The following is a 25,228-nucleotide window of genomic DNA, read 5'->3' as shown; positions in this document are numbered from 1 at the left end:
TGCTCAGGTAGCTCAGAAGGGACTCTAGTGCCTCTGCTCTGTGTCCCCCTAGCCATCCAAGAGACCAAAAGGGCCCTGGAGAACATGAACAGCAGCTTGCAGAGCCTGCGTGACAGGAGTGAGCAGCTTAGCAGCAACCTGACAGATGTGAAAGAGAGTGTGGAGAGGGCGCTCGGCGACCCCGTGTGCTCTGTGCGACCATCGAGCAACACCTGCGATGACATCAGGACGTCGCTGACCCGGCTAGAGACCAACCTCGACCTGGGGCAGGTGAGCAACCCTGAGCTGGATGCCGCTCGGAGGCTGCTGGGGATGGCCAGCAGAGCTAAGTGGGGCTGGACCTGGCTGACCCACAGTAGGCTGGCCTGGAGAGCCAGGAGAGCCAGGGGACCTCTGCCAGGCTTCCTGGGGCATTGTTACTACATAGGCACAGCTGTAGCAGGAGAGAAGAATTGGAAGGAAACCACTTCTGGGGAGTTCTCTGCCATTCTGTGAAACATATCAGAATGAATTCAGCTTTCAAAAGAAAAAAAGAATATGCTCTTTCCAGCCTGTAATCCCCACACTGGAAGGCCAAGGTGGGAGGATTGCTTGAAGCCAGAAGTTCAAGACTGAGCTGGGAAAAAAATACCACCACCACCCCTATGCTACTCACCCCGTCCCCACCCCCATCTCCAGAAAAAATTTTTAAAAATTAGCCAGCAGTGGGGTCTCACACAGGTGGTCCCAGCTAATTGTCAGGCTGAACCAGGAGGATGACTCGAGCCCAGGAGTTCAAGGTTGCAGTAAGATCTGATGATGCTCCTGCACTCCATCCTGGGCAACAGAGCAGGATCTTGTCTCAGGAAAAAAAATAAAGGAAAAAAGCAGAATACATTCACATAGACATTTAAAAGTTAAAATATGTTTTTTTGTGTATGCCAAAATAGAAAATAATTTTCCCATTTTTCCCAAAGAAATGATTTATAAAAGAGTTTGGGGTAACTTGAATATATAAAAGTTTGGGGTGCAGAGAAAATGATGATGCCCACCCATAGTTAATTTATTATTTTAGTTAGATCTCTAGCTCACCTCTTACATGAAAGAACCTTTTATTACAGACGTGCTTTCTCACATTTCCTGAGTCGGTTTCTCCCCCCAGCATTTCCCGTGTAACAGCTGTGTCTGTGGATCTACGACAGGCCTTTTTGGAGTCGTCACACAGTTTTTTAGAGCTTGGTCGTGTTTACGTTGTTAGAGATGGATCCTTTTGGGGTGCAACTTTTTATTTTCAAATATGCAGAAAAGTCTCCACGTGTCAGCATTTCGCGTTATCCTATCAGTTTATCAGTTTATCTGTATTTATATCATTCACTCACATGCATAAAATAACATGCATTTTGTTCTTTTATCACAAGACAAGTTGGGGATAAGTTGCTGAGTTTAGGTTCCTTTACCCCTGAGTATTTTAGGGGTAAATATGTAATCATACAATTATTACAATTAGGATATACCATTCACCCAACTCTACCAACTGTTCGACTCCGTTTTCATTCCAATATTGTTGATTTTTCTAAAAATGCCCTTTATAACTATCTCTTGTCTTTCCATTCCGGGACCAGGTCAGGTTGACATGTTGCCAGCTGTTGTCACGTCCCTTTCATGCTCTTGAATTTGGAATGGCATCTCAGTCTTTTTCTTTGGTGACATTGGCACTTTTGCAGTTTTTTTTTGGCTGGGGTCGGGTTTGAACCCGCCACCTCTGGTATATGGGGCCTGCGCCCTACTCCTTGAGCCACAGGCACCACCCAGACATTGGCATTTTTGAACAGGCCGTTTCTTTTGCTGAGTGGCCTTCCATTTAGGTTTGTCTCTCCTTCTCTCATGTTTAGATTTAAGTTACTCATATTTGGGAGGGAAATATCACAGAAGTGATGTTTTTCTTGGTACGTTAGAGGCACGTCCCCATTTTGGTAAGAACGAGACCAAACCAAACCATCATCCGCGGATGATGCTGTAATGGGAACATTTATTCCGGTCTCGTCATCAGTATAACCACTGACCACATTGCTGTTAAACGTGACTTTAAGAAGTTTGTTCACAACCTAATGTAACAGTCTTCAGTCCTTGAAATCACGAGCTCACACATCCTGCATGTGTGCTAAATTTGGTTGCAGCAGACCTCCAAACATCCAGAAATTGGTGCTGACAGAGGCCATTCCGAGCTGAATGTGTTTTCCCCAAGCCACACTATTGTTCAAAGAAATTGAAATTGAACTCAATCATATAGCTGCTTCAGGCTTTGGCTACAAGATAACTAACTCCCTTTTTCATAAGGAATTGTTTCGGGGGAACCATCTTGCCTTACGCGTTGTTGTGTATACATTTTCAGCTTCCATCTGTGAACAGAGAACTTGACAACGTTAACAATGTTCTTGGAACCGATTTGGATGGCCTGGTCCAAAAGGTATGTTTAAGAAAAAAACAAAATGCACATGCTGATTTCCAGTCATTTGAAAGGGTAAACTAGTACGTAAGGAAATAAGAAACAGCAAAAAAAGCAGTGAAATTCTGGAGCGAGATCGGCCGAGAAGCGTGATAGCTATGACCTTGCAGGTAATTTTGTGCCTCTTTGCAACTCAAGAAATTTTTATTAAGCACTTATGATATGCACCCTGCTAAGACCATAAGAGATGAAGAAAAATCTGACCTCTGGTTTCCCGGGGGTCCGAATTTAGTGGGTGTAATGCCTGCCAGACCCCACACGGTTTCTGATACAGAATGCTGCCCGCTGTGTGTGCCAGCTGTGGGTCCTGTTGTTCCTTCCCACTGTGACGCTCTTGCCCACGCCACTTCTCTGCCTGGCACTTACTTCTTTCCGCCTTTCCTAGCTGCTTCATTTTTTAAGATGCATGTGTTATCTTCTTACCACATCTTTCCTGGGCGCCTTGACTAGGTCAAAACCCTTTATGATACCTTCTCACAGCATGGCAAATAGTCACTGTTAAATCCCTCATAACTGTAGTTATTGCTTTAATGTCTCTGTTCCCCCATTGGGCTGTAAACTCCCAACAAGTCAGGGGCAACCTTGGTCAGGAATAGCAGGCCTGCCCTTGGAGCTTACCAGGTGTCGTTGCTGTGTGTTCAACCAATAGGTGTTGAGCGCACAGTAGGTATTTATTTATACATTATAATTCAAGAGCGTGCCCTAGACCTTGAGGAAAGGGAGATGTTAGTTATACGTAGTGTTCTTGACGCTGTGTTCCTTAGCGTGGATGTGAAAAAAATCTCAACTATCTATTAGACATGCATCTCCGTATACTGACAAAGTGAGTGTCCCCTTTCGTCCATCAACTGGAGATTCTTGGTCTTTGCCCTCTGGTATCACCTTGTTTGTGAAATGAAGGAATTGAAACAGAGTTCTGTAAGGCCCTTGTCCAGCCCTGAGACTTCCCCTGGATGGGTGACGTCTGCAAGACAAATTTAGACCCAGATAAATGTAAAGGGGGCCAGGCCCTTAGAAGACCAGCACAGGCACTGGTCACCTCGGCGTCTTAGTCACCTGGAGGAAACAGAGGCCGTGGGTGTGCTCCTCACGGCACCAGCTGCAGCTTGGTGAATGTCAAATTGGCTGGCACCGCACGTTTTCTGAGTGTTCCCTAGCAGACAGTGAAGGCACCAAACTGACTGTTCCCAGGGGAGAGGCTGAGCATATGAGTTGAGTTCTTTGGAAATCATGGTATTTGCCTCCATGGATTTAGCCCCAAAGCCAGGTAGCTCGCCATGGTTAGTTTTGTTTTTTGTTTTACCCTAACTACAATTTGTATCCTCTACAAGCTATGTTTTGGGAAGTTATTATTGTTATTTCTGTGAGACTAGCTCTCTAATTTTATTTTATAATTGGAAAGGACGATTCTAAGTACGACTTTATTTGGGGGAGTTTGCTCTCTCTCTGCAGATAGCATGTTGTACAGATCAGGCGTTCTGAGCCTCAGCCCCATTGGTGCTTGGTGCTGGGTAACTCTTAGCTGTCAGAGCTCCTGTGAGCATCGCAGGGACTTTGTTAGCACCCGGCCTCCCCCTACACAGGGCCGGCAGAGCCCCACAACTGTGATAACCAAGATTTCTCCAGACATTGCCAAGTGTCCTCTGAAGGACAAAAATGTCCCCAGTTAAGAACCAGTGGTGTAGAGAAATGTATCCGTAATAATTCCTGGGACCTGTGTGAGTAAACGTGCTGATTTTATAATTATGGGGACACCATAAGAAAAACTTTTAACATTAACTAATACAATTTAAATAAAGCGCTTTGTAAGGAATTTCTTTTTAGCTTCTTAGTGACCATATAATGATAATTTCAGCCATAAGATGGATGTTATATTTTTATTTAACTTCCCTACTGTGTATTACATTGCAAAATGGGTAATAGTCAACTAGTCTTCAGCTTACTATGTACATCAATTGAATTTGAATATTTTTTAGGGCTATACATCCTTTAATGATATACCACGGGTGATACAAGACCAGACCACGAATGTTGTTGCAGGTGAGAGTCATAATTTGAGGTAATTTTTTAATCTCTCTTTGTTAGGAATTGGACAGTTCAGTACCAAGAAAGGTAATATCAAGAATCATATCATCCCTTTTCTCCTAAAAAATAGAAAACTAAAACTTTGGAAACTAAAGGACTATCAGCTTTTCAATTGTGTCACCTTCAGTGATATAGATTAAAATAATAATAAAAAAAAATCCTGTCCTTTACCACTTAAGAGCATCATCCAGCCTGCCAATGTGATGTGGCTGAGGGCCACTATGAGACGCCAGGTCTCCAGACTGTGCTCACAGATGGCACAACACACACAGTTTGGAAGGTCATGTTCTGATTACTTACACTGGGCAAAAACTATTGATTATTTTATATATATATATATATATATATTTTTTTTTTTTTTTTGCAGTTTTTGGCCGGGGCAGGGTTTGAACCCGCCACCCTCAGCATCTGGGGCCAGCGCCCTACTCCTTGAGCCACAGGCACTGCCCAGATTATTATATTTTTTAAACGAAGTTTATTTGTTTTCTCTGTTAGGAATGCCATGTTGAAGGATTTATTTTGTCTAAGAGGAAGATTTTCATCTGTCTACCGATGCTGATAGAATAGTATTTTAGGCTTCTAAGGCCATTGAATTGGGCTGTATTCAGCTGATGGGATTTGTGGCATAAGCAATTCTTCGTGTAGGAAAGAGACAAACCAGGGTTATTTGCTTAGAGAAAAAACCTACGAAGTTTGGTAAAACCATCTTCTATTGTGTAAAATCGTTTCAGTTCTTCTGTGATGTTAGAACAGTGTTTCTCAACATTTTTTATCTCATGGCACGCTTGAACCTATAGTTAAACTTCCACAGCGCACTTAATTATGTTGATCAAAAACAAAGTAAAAAAAAAAAGAACATACTTGCTGTGCTTTCAACTTCTTTTGAAAATAATTATTAATAACCATAAAAATTTTCTCAGCACATCAGTTGAAAATCACCGTGTTACAGGTATTTGATTTTTTTTTTTTTTTTTAGACAGAGTTTCGTTTTGTCACCCTTGGTAAAGCACAGTGGCATCACAGATCACAGCTGGGCTTAGGCGATTCTCTTGCCTCAGCCTCCCAAGTAGCTGGGACTACAGGCACCCGCCACAACACCTGGCTACTTTTTTAGAGATGAGATCTTGCTCTGGCTCAGACTGGTCTTGAACCTGTGAGCTTAGGCAGTCCACCTGCCTTGGCCTCCCTGAGAGCTGGGATTACAGGCATGAGCCACCTTACCTGGCAAGATCACTATTAGTAAAATGGGGAATAAGAATGTTCATCTCCGCAGAGTAAATGCCTTACCACTCCACAGCCATGCCTGGTACATCAGCGGTACCCTGGACATTTTAATCCCCTGGCCCTTTTCTCTAGTGAAATAAGCAGAGAACTCTGGCTGCCTCGGCCCCATCTCACTGGAGTGCATGCTCGCTCACGGCTGGCTGTTGTGTTAAGGAATTGCTCTTTGATGGCCTTGGCTGTATTCATGCTTATTGTAGAAATGCCATATTTTAAACACATACATGACATGAAGAAAACTAAGAGTGGTTCACACTTTCCCGTTTGGTTCTAAAACCACGATTTTGTTTCTTCTATGTTTGCAAACGCATAACCAATGTATCTTTGTTTTCAGATGTCAAAAATACCTTAAATGCCATCGGTCCCAATGTTAACAAGGTAACTGAACAGCTTCCTATTCAGGATGCTTTGACCAAGTTCATGGTTTATATCAACGACACTGAGAGTTATCTCCACCGCAGTTTACACAAGTGGGAAGAGTACGACTCGTACTGGTGAGTGCCGCCTCTGAGCTCTTAAACTAGGAGAGTGAACCTCGGGATGGAATAGGACGAAAATCTGATACTACCACCACCCCATCTGATGAGAACAAATTGTACAAAGAGGTTGTGACGTGCTACGTGGTAACCCTAGTTTATGTTTATTAAAAAAATAGAAGTGCTTGCTTAGGCAAAGCAGCATTAGACTAAAATGGGGGTGATCCAGAGAAGGTTGGCATGACTTCCTGTGTGGGGACAAGATGTAAATTTATGCAGCGTTCCGTATTTTTTTAAAAAGTTGAAAACTGGAAGTTCTTGAGCCAAATATTCTATAATTTATAATTTAGGGAAATACTCTTTTTTGCAGTGGTTTGTAAAATTCAGACTTAGAAGTTGGTGCTTATTGAAAGAGCAACCTCTAGTTGACTTGACACTAGTAAATTGCTCCCCAAGATTAGGTGAGCAGCTACTTGTTCACCCTTCAGACAATATGGGTAGTGGGATTTGGCCCCAGAAGAGGATGATGGACATCCTGGCAGAGTCCTGGAGGGGGACACATGGGGGCTCAGGGTATTCTGAAGACTGTCTGAGATGTAAGATGCACTTCCTCTTTGAGGGGCTCAGTCCCACCACTTGTGACTAGAGCTGTTCCCACTGCCCAAGCCCATGGTGAGACTAGACACTCACTCTTATTTGGGTTATTTCTTATAAAAGACCACAAGAGGCCAGGGTTGGTGGCTCACGCCTATAATCCTAGCACTCTGGGAGGTTGAGGCGGGTGGATTGCCTGAGCTCAAGAGTTCGAGACCAGCCTGAGCAAGAGTGAGAGCCCATGTCTACTAAAAACTAGCTGGGTATTGTGGCAGGTGCATAGTCTCAGCTATTCGGGAGGCTGAGGTAGGAGCATCACTTGAGCCCGAGCATTTGAGGTTGCTGAGAGCTATGATGCCACGGCACTCTACCCAGTGTGACAAAGTGAGAGTCTGTCTCAAAAAAAAAAGGCCACAAGATAAATAACAACAATTGCTGTCATTTAGGGGACAGTTTTAGTGTGTTCAGCAAGCATTTTCTGCAGGACATCTTGTTTAATTCTCATAAAAATCCTCTGAGTTGTGTTGTATTCAATACCCAGTTTTATAGGGAAGGACAGTGGGACTTGGAGAAGTGAAGTGACTAAATTACAGCTGCTGGAAGGTGGCAGGGGTGGATTTTGAAATCCCATCTCGCTCCACTCTAAGCCATTACCCTGTAATCAACAAGCTTCCAGGCAGCTGCCATAGTCCCACCATGAGGCTGGCCCAAGCCAGAAAGTCTCAGAACAGACCCTTTCTCAGTAAGCCTATGACCTCACTGGAGATGGGAGTTTCACAAATGAAAAGGAACAGTGCAGTTACCTGTCCACCTGCCTGATACCCATCTCCCCTCTTCTTCCCCTTGCCCTGAGACTATAAGCTTATTTTTAAAAGAAATTGAACTGAGCAGATGATTCTTTAAAAGTTTTCTGAGGCCAGACTCTGTGGCTGATTTAATTTTGTGTTCTCAATACCTGGAACAGAGCTCCACAGAATGGCTGCTGGTGGCTATTATTATAATTAGCAGGATTGCACTTAATTGAATAAAAAGCTTTAGCCGCGACTCTTGTCAAGATACACCAAGCGGGAGTAAATTCTCTGGGTTTTAGTGCCTGAGCTGTTGGGAAGCATCACTAACCTTGAATGCTCCTCACTGCCGGGAAAGGCTGTTGTGCGTTCCGGGAATGCCAGGCCGGCCTAATTGAGGATCCATTATCCTAAAACATCTCATGGGACCATTACAAAATTGAGATTTGCATTCTGCAGGCATCTGATTGAGGATGTTCATAAAATTCTAAATGTCCCATGCATCTGCCATGTAGAGTGTTTCTAGTCCAGTAAAGAACATACCGTGTTTCCCTGAAAATAAGACCTATCCAAAAAATAAGCCCTAGCAGGATTTCTATGCATTTGTTAAATATAAGCCCTAGCCTGATAATAAGACCTAGTGATGGGTAATAAGACCTAGTGATGGGCATGGCTATGCAGATACACCTGCATTTCGGAGTGGAGTGGTAAGGAAGACTGGAATACCTTTTATCTGCCACAACTCCTTTCTCGGAGCCATTTGCACTTGCATGGGTGTGCGTGTGGTAACCAGGGTCGCAGGCATCCTATTGCACACGTGAGAAACGCTAGGGGAAAGAAGTTCACGCATCAGCAGCGCCAGCCACACCAACAAGGTCGGCTCCCTCTGTCAGGTTCCAGAAGAAGATGACTTAACTGTATTTGAATAAATGTAGATGGTTGTATTATACTTAATAAAGATAAGACATCCCCTGAAAATAAGCCTTAGTGTGTCTTCTTGAGAAAAAATAAATATAAGACAGTGTCTTATTTTCGGGGAAACACAGTAATAGCCCCCAATATTCCTGCAACCATATGATAGTTTAGAGCAAGGGCAGAATCCGGGAGGAAGAACAGAGTTCAGTATTCCTTTATCTGTAGTCTAACTGTGATCTGTCCACGTGCCGTCACCCTCGCAATAGGCACTTAATAGCATCAGGAACCCTGAAAGAACGTGAACGTCTTAAGCGTATTTTTTCAGTACCTTGGAGAAGCTCAGTCGGATCTGCTCGCAAGCCCCGTGATGTCTTTGGAAATAAAGGCAAAAAGGGAGAAAGCAATAATCCCATCACCACCGACCATCCAGAGAGCCCTTGGAAGCAAAGATAAAAATTAAAGTGTCCCGGTTGGTTGAATTGGAGGCCTGAGGGATCCTTTCACACGACAAAGTCACCCTCTGCTGAATCAGCAGAGGCCGCCAGTATTAGACACCCAGTACTCACTCCTGGGCCCAGCCTTAGTGGTCTGCCGGGCGTCACCTGTCTCCGTGTGGTAACTCTCTGCTTGCTTCCCCAGGTGGCTGGGCGGCTTGGTCCTCTGCTCCTTGCTCACCCTCATCGTGATTTTCTACTACCTGGGCCTGCTGTGTGGCGTGTGTGGCTTCGACAGGCACGCCACCCCCACCAGCCGGGGCTGCGTCTCGCACACCGGAGGCGTCTTCCTCATGGTGTGAGTGTGGGGACCTCTGTGTCACATTGCAGGTGGGGATGCAGGGAGGGGACCGGTGCTGACTCTGCCCTTATTCATCTGGGGCCCTGGGAGCCGTGTGCTCTGGACTCTAGTGGAGGAGAGGTTTGGCTGCGATTGTATCTCTGGTGATGCGGGTCCTGTGATTAAGCATAGAAAGTACCAGAAAACTATAAATTGGTTGCACTTTGATGGACAAGCTTAAGCATGTTGTTTGTGTACGACGCGTTCCTTTTAAAAGCAGCTGTTCTGTCCAGGTCTGCCTTCTTGCTTCTCCTTGTTCCTCCTTTCATTCATTCATTCAGTGGATGCTGAGCTAAGATCCTGTCAAATGCTGTTCTCTGTGGTCAGCGGCAGTGCTGGTGTGACCCTGGAGAAACTCAATCGAAAACAGGCATTGGCAACTCACCAGCCTTTGAGTTGAGACAGGTATTCCAGATTAGGGAAGCGAATAGATATGAGGAGCCAGGGAGCCATGAGCCTGTGACAGACAGGAGCACTTGTCCCTGCTTTGGAAACATTCACCTCCAAGTTCATGTATTTGAGGAAACCTTTACTCTCTCTGGGTATGACAAAGTGTAGCAGGCATGTACCAGGAGCAAGCCAGCCCGAGCCGGAAAGGTAAGCTAGGGTGCAGGGGCAGCCTTCCAAATCAGCATTCCCTTTTTTGGATGAACTCATTGGGAATCTGTGGGCCTCAAGGGCCATGATGACGGGTTTGAAACTACTCCTTTGGAGAGGGGACAATGCAAACCTCAGCCATATGCTGTCATAATCTACAGTATTGCTCATATTGTGTCGCTGGAGAGCAGATGATATGCGTTAATCTGCTTTTAAAAACTTTAGGTCACTATAATCAGACTTTGGATGAGCTATACTCTAACCCCTTTCCCTGACATACTTAGACTCCAATAGACCACAAGCCTTCATTAACATTAATTCAGGCACAAGACTCTTAAAAATAACCTCAATACTCAATATGTTCCCGGTACAAAAGATGAATGCAAGTCACGTCGAGCACTTCTTCTAAGTGCAGAAGTCTTAAGCATGACTTGAATATTACAATTTTAACACAGTTTGTTCCTTTCTGAAAATGCGTATACATTTTTTGCTGTGTGTGTATATATGTATTTTTTTTGTACTTGCTAGAAGGGTAGAATAAATTGCTCTGAAAAGGGACATTTCCTCATCAAAATTGTATTCACATTTTTTTGAGGAATACAATCAAAAGATGTGATGTCTAGCGTCAAAGAAAGAATAACCAACAACTAACTCCAACAAATTGATGGAGGTTCAAAGCTCAAATACTTTGAAATTCAGTTTGGACAAATATTTCTGCAGACGGGGAAACCCAGGGCCTGGAGGCAACAGGACATATCGCAGCAGTAGGAAAAAGGCTGGTAATTTCCAGATGTTGTTGGATTCATTTCCATTGTCTGTAGACGAGGGTGGCTAGTCCTTCTCAATTGTTGAACCTCCCCGTTCAGCATGCTGTGCTGGCGGATTTCTCTGCCTACGTGGCATCTGGTAAACAACCGGATTTTTGGAACGGGAGGGAGGGTGATACAAGTGTAGCCAGTCTAATCAGACTAATTAGAAGAATCAGTGTGTTCTCTAAAACCATTTACTCACTGCTGCAACCGAGACACCACTGCTCTGGAAAAAGATTGCAAAGTCCAATCAAGAGCATGGGCTCTTTGGAGATGGGGCAAGAATGCTTATTTTCCAAAATGGTACCAGTGAAAGATTGAGAAGGAGGAAAGGCAGAGAGCCCTGGCTCTGCTCTGATCTTGTATCTTCTGGGGACCCCGGGAACATTTTAGGGGCTGAATATGTGTGGGGACCTGAGTCCCCACAGTCTTTGCCAGGATCTGCACTGAGGGCAGTTGACATGAGAGAAAACTCAGACTCAGTTATCTCAGGTGAAATAACGGATGGGAACCTGTGAGAGGGAGACACTGACTAGCAGCATCTCCAGTGCAGCCCCGGCCCGTTCTCCCATGGGTCTCTTTATTCAATTGAACATCATAAATCATGTTGATAACATAATGCATAAACTTAATTTGAGTTATCCAAAGCAGGGTGCCCCAAGTAATCATTGTCAGAAGAAGGGAAACAAAGGACAGGAAAGTCATGCAGGCGCACCACATGATTACAACTCACACTTAACAAACTGGGGACAAACTTGCCTGACTGGCTGCAGTGATTTCTGTCTATGCCTGAGCAGGACTTGGGCGATGGTAATCTTTGGTTGCTAGGCATTCTGTTCTCAGCCACCAGATAAAAATCAGGCCATGTGTGGCACCTGAAGTGGGGCGCAGGATCCTAGACTTGGGTCAACAGGATCCCCGGAATCCAACAGGACCCCATGGAATCCATCAGGACCCCCCAGAATCCTGAGCCTACTGGGTGCCAAACACCTTGTGTACACCACTAGGCTATTGCAGGGGTTTGAGGAACTTAGGCTCTAATCGACCAGCCCCCTACACTATGAACTGAACTAAACTACACTATGAACCTGACTCCCCAAAATATGATCCAGTGGTAAAAGTATTTATTATCTGTTGCAGGGGATCATGAGAGGCTCCCCAGAAATAGCATCTAACAGAGAGGCCAGGCGCGGTGGCTCATGCCTGTAATCCTAGCACTCTGGGAACCTGAGGCAGATGGATTGCCTGGGCTCACAGGTTCAAGACCAGCCTGAGCCAGAGTGAGACCGCGCCTGTAGTCCTGGCTACTTGGGACACTGAGGCAAGACAATCACTTGAGCGTAAGAGTTTGAGGTTGCTGTGAGCTGTGACACCACAGCACTCTACCAAGGTTGACAAATTGAGACTCCTGTCTGTCTCCAATTAAAAAAAAAGGATCTAACAGAAACAGCAAGATTCTCTTGCACTGAAGCTCGTTATAAAACACCCCATTTTAGCTCTCGGAAATAGTGCCGAGAGTAGCCATAGGTGTCAAGAATTGGGCACAGTTATAAGGCCGGTGGCACTTTACAAAATAAAGGAAAGTAATTTCTCTGTCTATAGAAAGGCTGTAAAAAGACCATAATGCTTTTTGCCTACTAATTCCCATTTTAGGGGGAAACGATGTTAAGGAAGTAGATCAAATTATGGAAAAGCCACCATGAGCAGGGAGGTGCTTTTGCAGTTTCAGTTACAGGAGTGAAGCTTTGGAAATAGTTTGAATAACCAGCCATGCAGGAGTAGGCTTGTCAGTCATGGTACGTCCACGTGTGGAAAATTGCATGGCCACTGAAGTGCTAACCAAGTTATTCTGGTTTGTTGACAAAACTTTCTAAGATAACATATTTGAAGGGGGTGAAAATAATGCATGTATTATTACAATGATGCAAATCAGGGATCAGCAAGCTTTTTCTACACAGGCCTAGATAATAGATATTTTAGGTCCTGCTGGCCACATACATCCTTTGCTGCATATTTTTCTTCTCATTCTTCTTCACCTTCTTTTTATTTTTCTCCTTGTTCTTGTCTTCCTTCTCCTCTTCCTTTATGACATTCTTATCTTACTAACCTAGAAAAACAGGCCTCAGGCAGTGGTTCCCCCCACCCCCTCTAGATATGTGCAGATTCAGGAAGCAAAGGCTGGGAATGTTAACTGTTATTTGGAGTAATGGAGCTGTTTCCAGACGCACTGTCCATGGGTTGTATGAGTTGTCTAACTCTGACATATAGACATGACATGCAGGCACACTCACAGCCCTGGTGACCCCAGTAGGGCCCTGGCTCAAATCCTATGCTCTAAGCTCTCACCTCGGGCCCTTTCAATGAAGATACCTTGCTTTTCCTTTAGACATGTAAGTGTTTTGTAATTCTGGCTTTAGAGCTTTGCAACAGGGTCTGAATTGAGTCCCTGGGAGAGGATGCTGTGGTTATTGAGAACCACATCGGCCCATACACTCCCAGCAGGCTTCCTAGTGATTGGACAGCCCCACCCTAGATGGAGTTAAGAGTTTGTCTTCTCTGTGTCTACACCTGGACAGCTGATCACTGTCGAGAAAGCTCACACAATGGGGCACAATGAGTGTCCCTACAAACTTATGATCCCTGCCTCAAACGGACCAGCTGTAGCCTGGCCATTTTCTCTCTTCTTTTTTTCCCTCCCCTCCCCTCTTCCCTCTTTTTCTTCCCCACCCCAGCCCCCAAGAACCTGCCCTGGACTTTCCTACTGTTAAGTCCATCTTCCTCTATTTCCCTTTTCTTAGGAGATGACTTTCTCTTCCTTCCTCATAGAGAAAATAAAAACCATCACATGACTTCCCATCCCCAAACCTCCAGATGCAACCCCCTCTCCACTGTCTCCTTTGCACAAAGCATCAATTCATTCACCTGAGTCCAGACTCCATGCTCTGAACCGCTGTGTAGACAGCAAGCAGACCAGCAGACCATGTGGTTGTCAGGGCTCCGTGCATATCACTGTGCTGACCACTTTCTCTCTTCACTCATTAGCCACTGGGTGGGCTACAAAATGCTGGAGGCTCGTGATCCATCTCATCCCTTGAATAGGTAGATTTAGTAAGCACTGGTAGGTAAGATTGAATCATTGCCTGTAGAATTACTAACTTTATTCATATTCTTTTCCAGTGGGGTTGGATTAAGTTTCCTCTTTTGCTGGATATTCATGATCATCGTGACTCTTACTTTTGTCATTGGTGCAAATATGGAAAAATTGATCTGTGAACCTTACAAAAACGGGAAGTTATTCCGGGTAAATACGGTTTTTCTACCCATTATAGGGAACTTGAATAGGCACTTGGATTTCCCATATATTGTGGATTACTTTAAGAGGGGTGCAAACACGTGGGCAGTTTCATTTAAGTTAATAAGTTGAGATATTTTCTATTTATAAGAGTAAGAAAAAAAATATATATGGTAGTATGCTTATTTTCTGATGGTAAGTGGAATCAGTGCCAGGGATAAAGGCCACTCCTCAATGTGGATTGTGATATTCTGGAAGAATAAAATTCTCAGTAGCAGTTTCCAAATGTGGCCAAGAATGGATTCCAAATGTGGTGAAGATGGATTCCCAGGTTGCTTCTACACACTCCAGGACTTCACAGAGCCGTCCACACACATGTTTTGGGCCCTAAATTTGAAGGGAAAGAGAGTCAAGTGTCTCATGATAGAGGCGTGTTCCTGACAAACCACGGGGCAGTCAGGAGTTGAATTCAAGCTTCACTTTCTCCTAACTTTGGATTTCCAGGATTTTCCCCAGATTTTGATTTTTAAATGACAGTAGACCCCTCTATAAGTTAAACCACCCAAGGGACTGTAACAAACTAGTCAGCATTTGGAAGTGGTCAACATAAAGGACGAGGCCTGCTGTCCTGCTGATACAGACACGTGGTACATGTTGGTCTATGAAAATCTGGTCCCCTTAAGGAGGTGGTCAACTGTGGAGGTTCTACTGTATGTTTCTATTTTTCTTTTCGATTATAAATTCATTTTCCACCTCAGTCTGTTCTAAAATCATGCAAATGACTACTGAGGTCACTAGCTGTTGTCATGGTATTTTAGTTGCTCGATTGGTCAAGGGAGAATAAATTGAAAGCATTGATGGGTCAAATTATCTGCATTTGGGCTCTTGAGAAAATTTAAGAAGAAGACATCAAACCAGGCCTCTTTCTCTCTCATATGGGGTTGAATCATTAAAAGATAATTGTTAAACTGTAGGGGATATTTCAAACCACTCATACCTCTTAAACGTACACAGTTGTGCCGTAACCTGCCCATCTTAAATATATGAGGGTTCTGACAGCAACTGTGTGACTTTTCATTTATTTTGTCCAGAGAGAACTAGGAAAGAGCTGGACCCACGCTTAACGGATTTATCTTAGCTGTTCTGAATCAAATTGCCTGTTCACTTCCATTTCTCATGTGCTGTCTTACTAAAATGAAGTTATCAGTTCTAGGCCAGGTGCAGTGGCTCATACTTGTGATCCCAGCACTCTGGGAGGCCAAGACAGGAGGATTTCTTGGGCTCAGGACTTTGAGACCAGCCTGAGCAAGAGCAAGATCAAGACCCTGTTTCTACTAAAAATAGAAAAACTAGCCAGGCATTGTGCCAGGCACCTGTAGCACCAGCTACTTGGGAGACTGAGATAGGAAGATCATTTGAGCTCAAGAATTTGAAGTTGCTGTGAGCTTTGATGACACCATAATACTATATCCAGGGTAACAGAGTCAGACTCCCTCTCTCTCAAAAAAAAAAAAAAAAGTTAACTGTTCTCAAAAAAATCATTTTAATAATTCTGATTGATGCTATCCAGCGGCCAATTGATTTATTCCAATCATACTATTATTTCTAGCTTTAAGTTGAGACTCAATGAGAAAAATCTGAAAAATGTATTTTTAACAGAATATTCATTGTATTATATGCGTGTATTATTATAAAACTGTATTTTTTAAAAAAATGCTTTTTAATTTATTCTAGGTTTTGGACACACCCTACTTACTAGACGAGAACTGGGAAAACTATCTCTCTGGTGTGATATTTAATAAATCAGATATTAAGATCACTTTTGCACAAGTTTACAGGTATCAATAATTGTATTATGCATTTTGCTTCTTAAAATGCTCTTTTTTCAGAATGAAATTCGGCTTTCAGTGTGTTCTGTAATCTTGATGATCTGACTTTGCATTTTCAGAGGTAAGGTGTCCTAGTCCTAGCAAAAAAACAGTAGAAGTGACACAGAAAAGGTAATCCTTCCCCTGAAAGCCTCTGAGACTCCAGAATGGTCATAACTCAAGGTCCCTGTCCCCAGTAATCCCTGGGATTCACTGGTTTAGGTGACCCTAAGGTGATTAGTGAGACCCTGTGGGACAATTACCCAAGAACCACCTAGCCCAAAGTGAAAGCCATGTGACTTGAATTGAATGAAGGAGCTGGGCGTGGTGGCTCACACCTGTAATCCCAGCACTTTGGGAGGCTGAGGCAGGTGGATTACTCGAGCTCAGGAGTTCAAGACAAGCCTGAGCAAGAGTTAGACCCCATCTCTACTAAAAATAGAAAAACTAGCCGAGAGTTGTGGTGGACACCTATAGTCTCAGCTACTCAGGAGGCTGAGGCAGGAGGATTGCTTGAGCCCAAGAGTTTGAGGTTGCTGTGAGCTGTGATGACACAGCACTCTACCCAAGGTGACAGAATGAGTAAGACTCTGTCACCAAAAAAAAAAAAAAAAAAAAGTGAATGGGTCCGAATCACCAGTGGGCTCAAATCACCAAGATAATAGTGATGCCTTTTGAAGGGCTGATCTGTATGGTCAGGTCTCCTGGGCTGGGTAAAGGAGAATTTAAAAGGTACCCAGGCTGAGCCAGGGGCATGGGCACAGGCAGGGAGGTAGGTGGCAGCAGGCTGTCCTTTGGGAACTTTCTAAATTCCCACTGTCACTTTTGGGCCAAGTATAAAGTCCAGGGACAGAGAAAAGCTCTTGTTTCCATAACCCAATGTTACAAATGATACTTGTGGACTTCACCTTCTCCATCTTTCTGGGTCGTGATTTCTCTGTTTAATCCCATAGTGACTGCAAGAAAAGCAGAGGTACTTACGCCACTCTGCACCTGGAGAATCTCTTCAACCTCAGCAAACATCTCAGCATTAACGAGGCAAGTCATTACAGCGCATGGAACTGACAGCATTTCTTTACTAAATCCGGTCATCTTTTCTTTTTTAAAAATTGAGGTGAAATTCAGATAAGATAAAATGAACCATGTGAACGTGACAGGGTATTCACACGGCTGTGCGATCCTCGCCGTTATCTAGCTGCAAAACATTGTCTTGCCCCGCAACCAGTGGTCCTTGCAGCCTCAGTTTTCTGAGTGGAATATCCAAGAGTGGAGTGCAGACTCCAGCTGGGCCTTACTGTGGACACTTCATGGGGAGCGATTTCCTTTCACTGAGTGTAGTGTAGGTGTTCCTGTAAGGAACTTGCTCCCCAGGGAAATTTGCTCCCTAGGATCATCCTTGCTTTCTGCCAGGTCCTGGAATTGGAAACTTGGCACGAAGTGAGGTCCACACTGTCCTCATCCCTTGTGAATCACACTGTGGTCCTAGGATTCCAGGGTGGGCTCTGGCGAGCTCTGCTGTCAACAAACAGAAAGGATGGAAGCAGACGGAGTGGAATGACACCCTCCTCTTCTGCTGGAGCCACCCCAAAGAGCCAAGTGTGGTGGTTCATACCTGTGATCCCAGCCACTCTGGAGGCTGAGGCAGAGAAGCTCAAGGCCAGCCTGGGCAACATAGCGATACCCCATCCCCCAAACCAAAGACTCTGACGAAAGGCCATTCCAGAGAACACTGGCCAGAAGAGAAGGCAAGAGAGATTCTGTCATGTGGGCCTAGAGCTCAATTAGCTGAACCATCCCTACCTGCCCATGCCTGCAGGCTGCTTCCGGCCTCGGATGTGCAGGAAGGAATCTGTCTACAGAGCACTCTTTCTCTCAGGGTTCTAGAATAATAGCAGACACCAAGAGGTGCCAAGGGAGGGGGCTGTTCCCCAGCCCCACGGCTCGCCCATTCCACATCACAGAGGCTGCTAGCAGTACTGTGACCCCAGGATGATCTGATGGTTTTCCAATGTGAAGAAGTTTATTCTAAGGCTGTATATGAATTTTGTATTGATTTACCGTTCCTAAATGTTCCTTTACATGTGCATAAATAAAACATAATGCCACTTTATATAATTATACAATGCGGATAGATGCCGCCATGCCATGGGTCATTTCCTCTGAACAGTATGGTGGGTGACACTTGCAGGATGTGTAAAGGAGACTTGGCACACCAGTGCACTCCTGGCACCACATTCCTGCAGTCTTCACCCAAGTAACTAATCACTGTTCCCCAAGTGGCATCCAGCCCAGCTCTACTGCCCACCAAGTCCCTTTCCTGGAATGTCAACCTGCCTGGTCCCTCCCCGCATCTCTATTTGCCAAGACCGGGTGCTCCTATCCCTGGATGCCTCTTCCGAGTCCCTGGCATCCTGACGAATTTCATATTCTTCTTTTCTGACAAAGCCTTGTCTTTTCGTGGTCTTTGAGGCTGGAGATGGAATCTTCCTGTCCTTTGCACCCACTTCCTCGTCTGAAGGGGCACTGGCCGTGCGGAAGGAGCCGGAAGAGATGCCAGCTCCGTGCACGTGTAGGGTTTTATTCTGTGTAGTTCTACTACTCTTAGGACATTCTTGGGAATAATCTATAACTTTCCTTCTTTTCGTGTAGCATACCGACAGTTTAAACGATGAATTTGAAAATCTTAATTTCCAAGTGGATATCGTCCTGCTGGACCAGGATGGAAAAGCCAACCTTAAAGATTTTGCTGGCTCTGGAATAGACTCAGTGGACTATGCCTCCTACTTGTCTCAGGTATGACCCAGTGATCGTGCTTGTCCGTCTGGGGGACATTAGAGCCCCGGATCTGTGTATTTCCTTTTTCGTTCTTTTTTTTTTTTTTTTGAGACAGAGCCTCAAGCTGTCCCCCTGGGTAGAGTGCCGTGGCATTACAGCTCACAGCAACCTCCAACTCCTGGGCTCAAGCGAGTCTCCTGCCTCCGCCTCCCAAGTAGCTGGGACCACAGATGCCCGCCACAATGCCCGGCTTTTTTTTGGTTGCAGCCGTCATTGTTGTTTGGCGGGTCCGGGCTGGGGATTCGAACCCGCCACCTTAGGTGTACGTGGCTGGCGCCTTAGCCGGTTGAGCTATAAGCGCCGAGCCTCCTTTTTCGTTCTTGTCATCATCTTGATTAAGATGAGATTCGTGTAATGTAAGACTGGCCATCCTAAAGTGGGTGATTCAGTGGCATTCACAGTGTCACAGAGATGCCACCTCTGGTTACAAACCATTCCCATCACCACAGAGGAGATGCTGTGCGTGTTATCAGTTCCTCCCCACTCCTCCTCCCGCAGACCCCTGGCGACCACCCATCTCTGCCCTTTTTCTATGGATTTACCTTAGATAAATGGATATTCTGGATATTTCACATCCATGGAATCACGTCGTACGTGACCCTTTGTGTCTGGCTTCTGTCACCCAGCACGCTTTTGCAGGTCATCCATGTTACAGCATGTTTCAGTACTTCAGTCCTTTTTATGGTTGAATAATGTGATTGAGTAAAAATAACACAGTTTTATATGTATAAGGATGCAGATGTTGTCCCCTGTGTGAGAGTCTCTAACCGTGATCACTCTATGGTTATGGACCCCTGTTGAATCTGTCGCCTTTTAGATGCCGTTAAGGTTTAAAGATCCCGTGTCCTGAACGCACTTTTTTTGCACGTCTTTTGTAGACTGGTAAATCCCCTGCAAAAGTGAATCTTTTATCATTTGCACGTGATCTAGAAACAAAAGCAAACCATCTGGTGAGTATGAACAGTCCAGGTTAAATGCTGTCATCATTGTTGATGTCAAATGTCATACATTCTTAGGGAGGCTGCTGGGAAGAGTGACCTCTTGCTTACCAAGGGCCCTCTTGTGCATGTCAAGAGTTCCCATCAGCAGCCGTTGCCATGTGGCCCAAACCTCTCTGAGCTGTGAATGTTGGCCAGTGACCAGGGCAGGTGTGCCCTCTGTGCTCAGTGCTTCAGCTGTGGCTCTGCTCTCATCACACACACATATACACATGTGTGCACACCTCATTTTCTTGCAGTATAGGGGACAGTACTGAGCATGTGAGTGGAAGATGCCACGTGGTGTCATATGTCACCAATAGGAAGTGATAAGGGAGGGCAGGGACCCCACCTGAGCCCCATAAGCTTCCCTTTTGTCCTTTCCTCTGCTGGTTGGTCGCTACTTGGCCTTCTCTGGTCCCATCCAAGAAGTAGCAGCGCATGGTAACAAGGCCCTTGGCTCTAGGGGAAGACCTGGGTTGTTGTATGTTCATATACCAAACACTGTTTAAGTGTGGGTTAAACAAACGTTTCTCAGTTGAGCCTTGGTTTTCTCATCTGAACCATGGGGACACTGGTAAAGGCCACATCAGCGTGAGGTGGAGAGAGGACACAGCCTCTGGCACTCAGGAAGGAATCATGAGTGTGGGTTATTGTCAGGAGTCAATGGTTCAGTGTCTTGGCACTGTCCCTCCTGGCTAACCCCATGCCCAACCTTGGCCATCACTGGACAGGAGGGCTGCTGGTGTGCTGGGTCCTGGAGGGCTCGGGCCCCTGTGGGCAGAGCGAGTGCTTTGAGTCTGGAAGGAAAGAAGGATTTTTGTTTATTTTATTCTCTCTGTAGCCACCAGGAACTTTGAGGCAGTCCTTGAAAAGAGATGCAGAAACTCTTAAAGTGATTCATCGCCAACAGGTTGTTCCAATGGAGAAGTCTCAGGTAAGGGTCGGCGACCTCTGGCATGTCCCTGCGGCCTGAGCCAAACCCACTGCTGCTAGCTGACTTCTGTGTCCCCCGATGACACTTGCTTAGCTCTTGAGGTCCAGTTGATTGTCCTTGGCCTCACACACTGAGTTGGGCTTTAAAGACAAAGCTAAAACTTGAGTTGCACCGCCCTCTTCTGGCTATTTTCTCCCCTTTTCCCATTTGGATCTGAGCAACTGGATGGAGTCTCTGGTTGGCTCCTGCACCTTGTTCGAGTTGTCCCTGCTGTGGGGCCTCTGCTGGCTCCAGGGCTGCGGCTTCCCTCTCACTCGCTCTTCTATTCTTTTTCTCTGAATTTTCATTCTCGAAAGAGAGGGTGAGTCCTTCTGTCTCTCTCCCACCCCTCCTGCTTCCTTCTCACCCCTTCTGGTCTTTTCCTTAATGCACGGAGAAGGTTCGCAGCAGGGGAAGAATCAAGGGAGCCAAACACAGCTGGGTTCAGACCCCACTTCTGCCTTCCCCAAGTATTGTGGCCTCTCGGTTTCCTCATCTAAATACGGGGGACGAGTCCTGCCTTGTTAGCACCTCATTCGTGGAGCCGGAGGACCTGACCTCAGAGAGGAGCTCAGTGGACAGCAGGAGGGGCTGTTGGCACATTTGCATGCCCCTCTCGTTTGTGGCTGTCAAGGCGAGAACTGTGTGGAAACTGGATCACTGAATCGGCTTGCTCAGATTAGGGAGTCATGTCAATCCACTTCACTCCAACATCCGAACCTTCCAGAACCACCTTGACTATTTCTCTTTCTCCCCTGACCTCCTCATTCATTAGATTATTCACAAACTTATCCTACTGAATTTTGTTCATCTGTATCCCATGTCCTTCATGACTTTCTGTTCTATGTTTATGCTCAACACAAATTTGTTGACATTCTAAGCTGTTTTTGCATTTTCTTTAATGTTGTCTTTTTTTCAAGTGAATAGGACTCTGTGGCTTCTTCAGACCTAGGGTCACCCGTCCACAATAAGCAACTCATTTTATACATGTAAACCTGGGGTTGACAAAGCAGGCCCCTCATAAACTACACTCTGCTGCCGTTTTTGGTAAATAAAATGAGGGGAGCCAGGGAAGAGTGGAGGGAGAGAAGGTCAGTCCAGGAATTGGAAAGGCTTTCTTAGCAGAGGAAAGCAAGTGCAGCGTGGAGTCTGGCCAGGAATCACTCCGCTCTTAACACACTTCCATGGGCTTTTATGATCTTTCATCAGTACAGTTGGCTGTGGGAGTGGCGGTTCCCAGAGTCATCCCTTCTGCAGAGGGACTAATTTTTGTACTCAGAGCAAATCTAGGAGGTATTCCCTTGACTGGCCACTAGCTGGGGCTGGAATACAATTTACTGTTCTCTTGTTTCCCAGGAGCACCGGCCTTGCAGCATCCCAGGCACTGGGCAGGGGGTTTGCTGGGATCATGCGCTTTCCTTTCTGGCCACTTTTCCCCACCAGCTGTCTCCCAAAGTGGCTGTGCTCTAGTCGGGGCCATGAGGGCTCCTTTCCCATGTGGAGTTTATCAGAACACTTATTCACAGACGGTGCCTGCTGTTAATTACAAGGGCCAAGTTGAGGACAGGCAGTCCCTGAGTTACAAATATCTGACAACTCACACTTGGGGACTATTACAATAGAGAGATGTACCTGTTCCAACTTACATATCAATTCAACTTACGAATAAACCTACAGAACCTAGCTCACTCGTAACCTGGGGGCTGTCTGCAGTCAGGGCCACAGAACATAAAGCCTGACATACTTTACTGTCTGGCCCTTTATAGATACAGTTTGGCAGCCTGTTCCAAACCCTTTGTGTAAGCCCCTCTTGTGGGACAGGCTCTATTTCATTTCATTTATTTATTTATTTTTGGCCGGGGCCGGGCTTGAACCCACCAACCCCTGGGTATATAGGGCCGGCGCCCTACTCCTGGAGCCACAGGTGCAACCCAAGAGGCTTATTTTAAACGATGCCCTCCACTTAGACCAAAGCTGCCCTTCGGAGCTTTAGCGTATGTCTCCAGATGTTTTTCTTTAGTTTTCTTTCTTTCTTCTTCTTTTTTTTTTTTTTTAAATGTAATACTGTTTATTTACCTTCAAAAACATTTCAGCATTCTAAACACACAAAAAAATAATAGAACGTTGCCAATGTGTTTGAGTAGAGAAGGTTCTTGAACTTTCTTTGAGGCGGTGGCTCTTCTGCTTGCCACTTTGCCAACAATGAAGAGTTCTACGGTTTGTTTTAAAAGTACCGCACTTAACTAAAAAAAAAAAATTCAAACACTTCTCATGCCAGCTGCCCCCCCCCACCCTTTGTCCACAGCTAGGAATGGCAGCAGAATGCTATGTCACTAGATACAAAAACAAGACCACCTGATGCTCAATGGATGCCCACCGCAGTGTCAACAGGCGCAGATCACAGTGCACGGCCTGAGCTACGGCCCCTCCGAAGGGCATCTTCCCCCATGGCCTTAACACCAAGCAAGGAGCAGCAGGAGTTGGTCTCGGTTCTTTTGTTCTTTTTACAAACTATCGATCTGTACAGTTGATAACTCAGGGTTTCTAGCCAATAACCATATAATTAACACCACCTTACAAATTAAAAAAAAAAACAACAACAACAGAGGGACGGCGCCTGTGGCACAAGGGACTAAGGCACTGGCCCCATATGCCGGAGGTGGTGGGTTCTAACACAGCCCTGGCCAAAAACCGCCAAAATACTCCCCCAAACACCAGAAACATCTTTAAATGCCTTGTCACACCAGCAGCAAAGTGTACAGAGGAGAACACGAGAGCGCCTTCTCATTGTAAAAACGCTTGGAGATATGTCCAACTTTGATACAGTTTCAGGGGGCTCCAGACACCCATGGCCACTTCATGTAAACCACTGACACTTTCTGGAGCACTTTGAGACCACGGGATATGATCGGGATCAGGTTTTGTGATTAAACCTAAGGAGGGCAATAGACATTTCTCCATCAAGAGATGTGTCATTTACGCTGCCCCCCTACTCTAAGGTCTTCACAGGGAGACGGATAAACACTTTTTAGTTCAGCCTCCTTCTCCTCCTCCTCCTCTTCCTCCTTTTCTTCTTCCTCTTCCTTTTTCCTGGCAACTTTGCGCCATCAAACTTTCCTTTAGACCGATAGTCAGCGACGTCCTCCTCGTCTTCTCCTTCAGCTGGGCTGCCTTAGTGATGGAAGGCTGCTGCTCTCGGTCACTGAAGTGATTCCACATCTCTCTCAGCTTTTTTGCCTCATCTCCAAGAGAGATACCAGGATTTGTAGACTTGATCTGGGGGCGGAATTCTGAACAGAAGAGGAAAAATCCAGACGGTGGCCTCCTGGGGGCATTTGGGTCCTTCTTCTTTCCTCCTTTAGCTGGTCCGTAATCCTTCATTTCCCTATCACGGCGGACTTTATCCACCTTTGCCATTTCATCAAATTTAGACTTCTCTTTCCCAGACCTTGTCTTGCACCTTTCAGAGCACTTATTGGAAAAATACTGCAAAATTGACAGGGAGCTCTGGGTTTTTCTTCTCTGCGTATCTGTGCAAAGAAGGCACAGGCAGACATCTTGCCCTTTGGTTTCTTGGGGTCACCTTCAGCCATCTTGACTGTATTGTTCACTAGTCTCTTTTTTTGTTTTCTTGCCCCAGAGACATATCAGCTGTACCCTTTTAACACTATCTATTATCTTTCCTCGGATGAAACCATTTGACAGGGTTAAGTCAGATTGGGTAGCTGTCCTGGGGGAGGGGAGGGTGCTAGACATGTAGTATTTTGAAAATATTATCTGTTTGTTCTCCAGGGCACTTTAAACCAAAGCATCAAGGTCCTTCAACACATAAGCGCTGGATTAAGGGTAAGGATTTGCTTCGTTCTGCTGTCGTGGGGGTTGGTTATAAAATACTACACATAGAAGCTCAGAGGTGTTGATTTTTATAAGTACTTTTAAGTTTAAAAAAGAAAAGTCCCCGTTATCTACCCATTTGAAATACCAGACTGTTACAGTAGAATCTCCACAGCTGACCACCTCCCTACACTGCCACCTCCTTAAATGGAGCGAATTTTCACAGAGCAGATTTGTGTCAGTCTACGTAGCAGTGCAGCAGGCCTCGTTCGCTTTGGTGGTGACTGCTCTGTGTGTTGGCCAGGTTGTCACGGTCCCTTGGTTGTCAGCTGACAGAAGTTCTACTGTACTTTCTTTCTGGTAGTATTTCTGTAAGTGGAGACCTCATCTTAGCAGGTTGTTAGACGCTTAGGTGAAATCTCTGGATGGGTAGGATGGAGGCTTAGAAGGTATATTGGTCACTTGCACAGAGGTGACGCTCCCTAACAAGGAACCCCCAGGTCTCAGTACCTTCTGACCCCAAACATTCATTTTCACTTTGGAGTTGACCACAGACCTCTCTTCACGGCTGCCCATTAGACA

The 25,228-nt window shown here is 45.4% G+C and overlaps 1 protein-coding gene across 1 annotated transcript in view; it reads left to right on the top strand.

Annotated features, from left to right (window-relative positions):
* The window catches only part of PROM1 (prominin 1), a 79,943-nt gene that overhangs the window by 42,667 nt on the left and 12,048 nt on the right, over positions 1-25,228 (top strand). The window contains exons 8-19 of the mRNA XM_023515338.1: positions 53-270; positions 2,372-2,446; positions 4,462-4,525; positions 6,186-6,345; positions 9,264-9,416; positions 14,042-14,165; positions 15,891-15,994; positions 16,978-17,062; positions 18,674-18,817; positions 19,738-19,809; positions 20,681-20,773; positions 24,605-24,658. Coding sequence (XP_023371106.1) covers positions 53-270; positions 2,372-2,446; positions 4,462-4,525; positions 6,186-6,345; positions 9,264-9,416; positions 14,042-14,165; positions 15,891-15,994; positions 16,978-17,062; positions 18,674-18,817; positions 19,738-19,809; positions 20,681-20,773; positions 24,605-24,658 — 1,346 coding nt within the window. The remainder of the gene's footprint in view (positions 1-52; positions 271-2,371; positions 2,447-4,461; positions 4,526-6,185; positions 6,346-9,263; positions 9,417-14,041; positions 14,166-15,890; positions 15,995-16,977; positions 17,063-18,673; positions 18,818-19,737; positions 19,810-20,680; positions 20,774-24,604; positions 24,659-25,228) is intronic.

The sequence above is a fragment of the Otolemur garnettii genome, unplaced genomic scaffold, assembly GCF_000181295.1.
Source record: "Otolemur garnettii isolate 467f Iridium unplaced genomic scaffold, OtoGar3 scaffold00069, whole genome shotgun sequence".
Lineage (NCBI taxonomy): Eukaryota > Metazoa > Chordata > Mammalia > Primates > Galagidae > Otolemur > Otolemur garnettii.
Note: the sequence above shows the minus strand (reverse complement) of the source record. Positions and strands in the feature narration are given on the sequence as shown.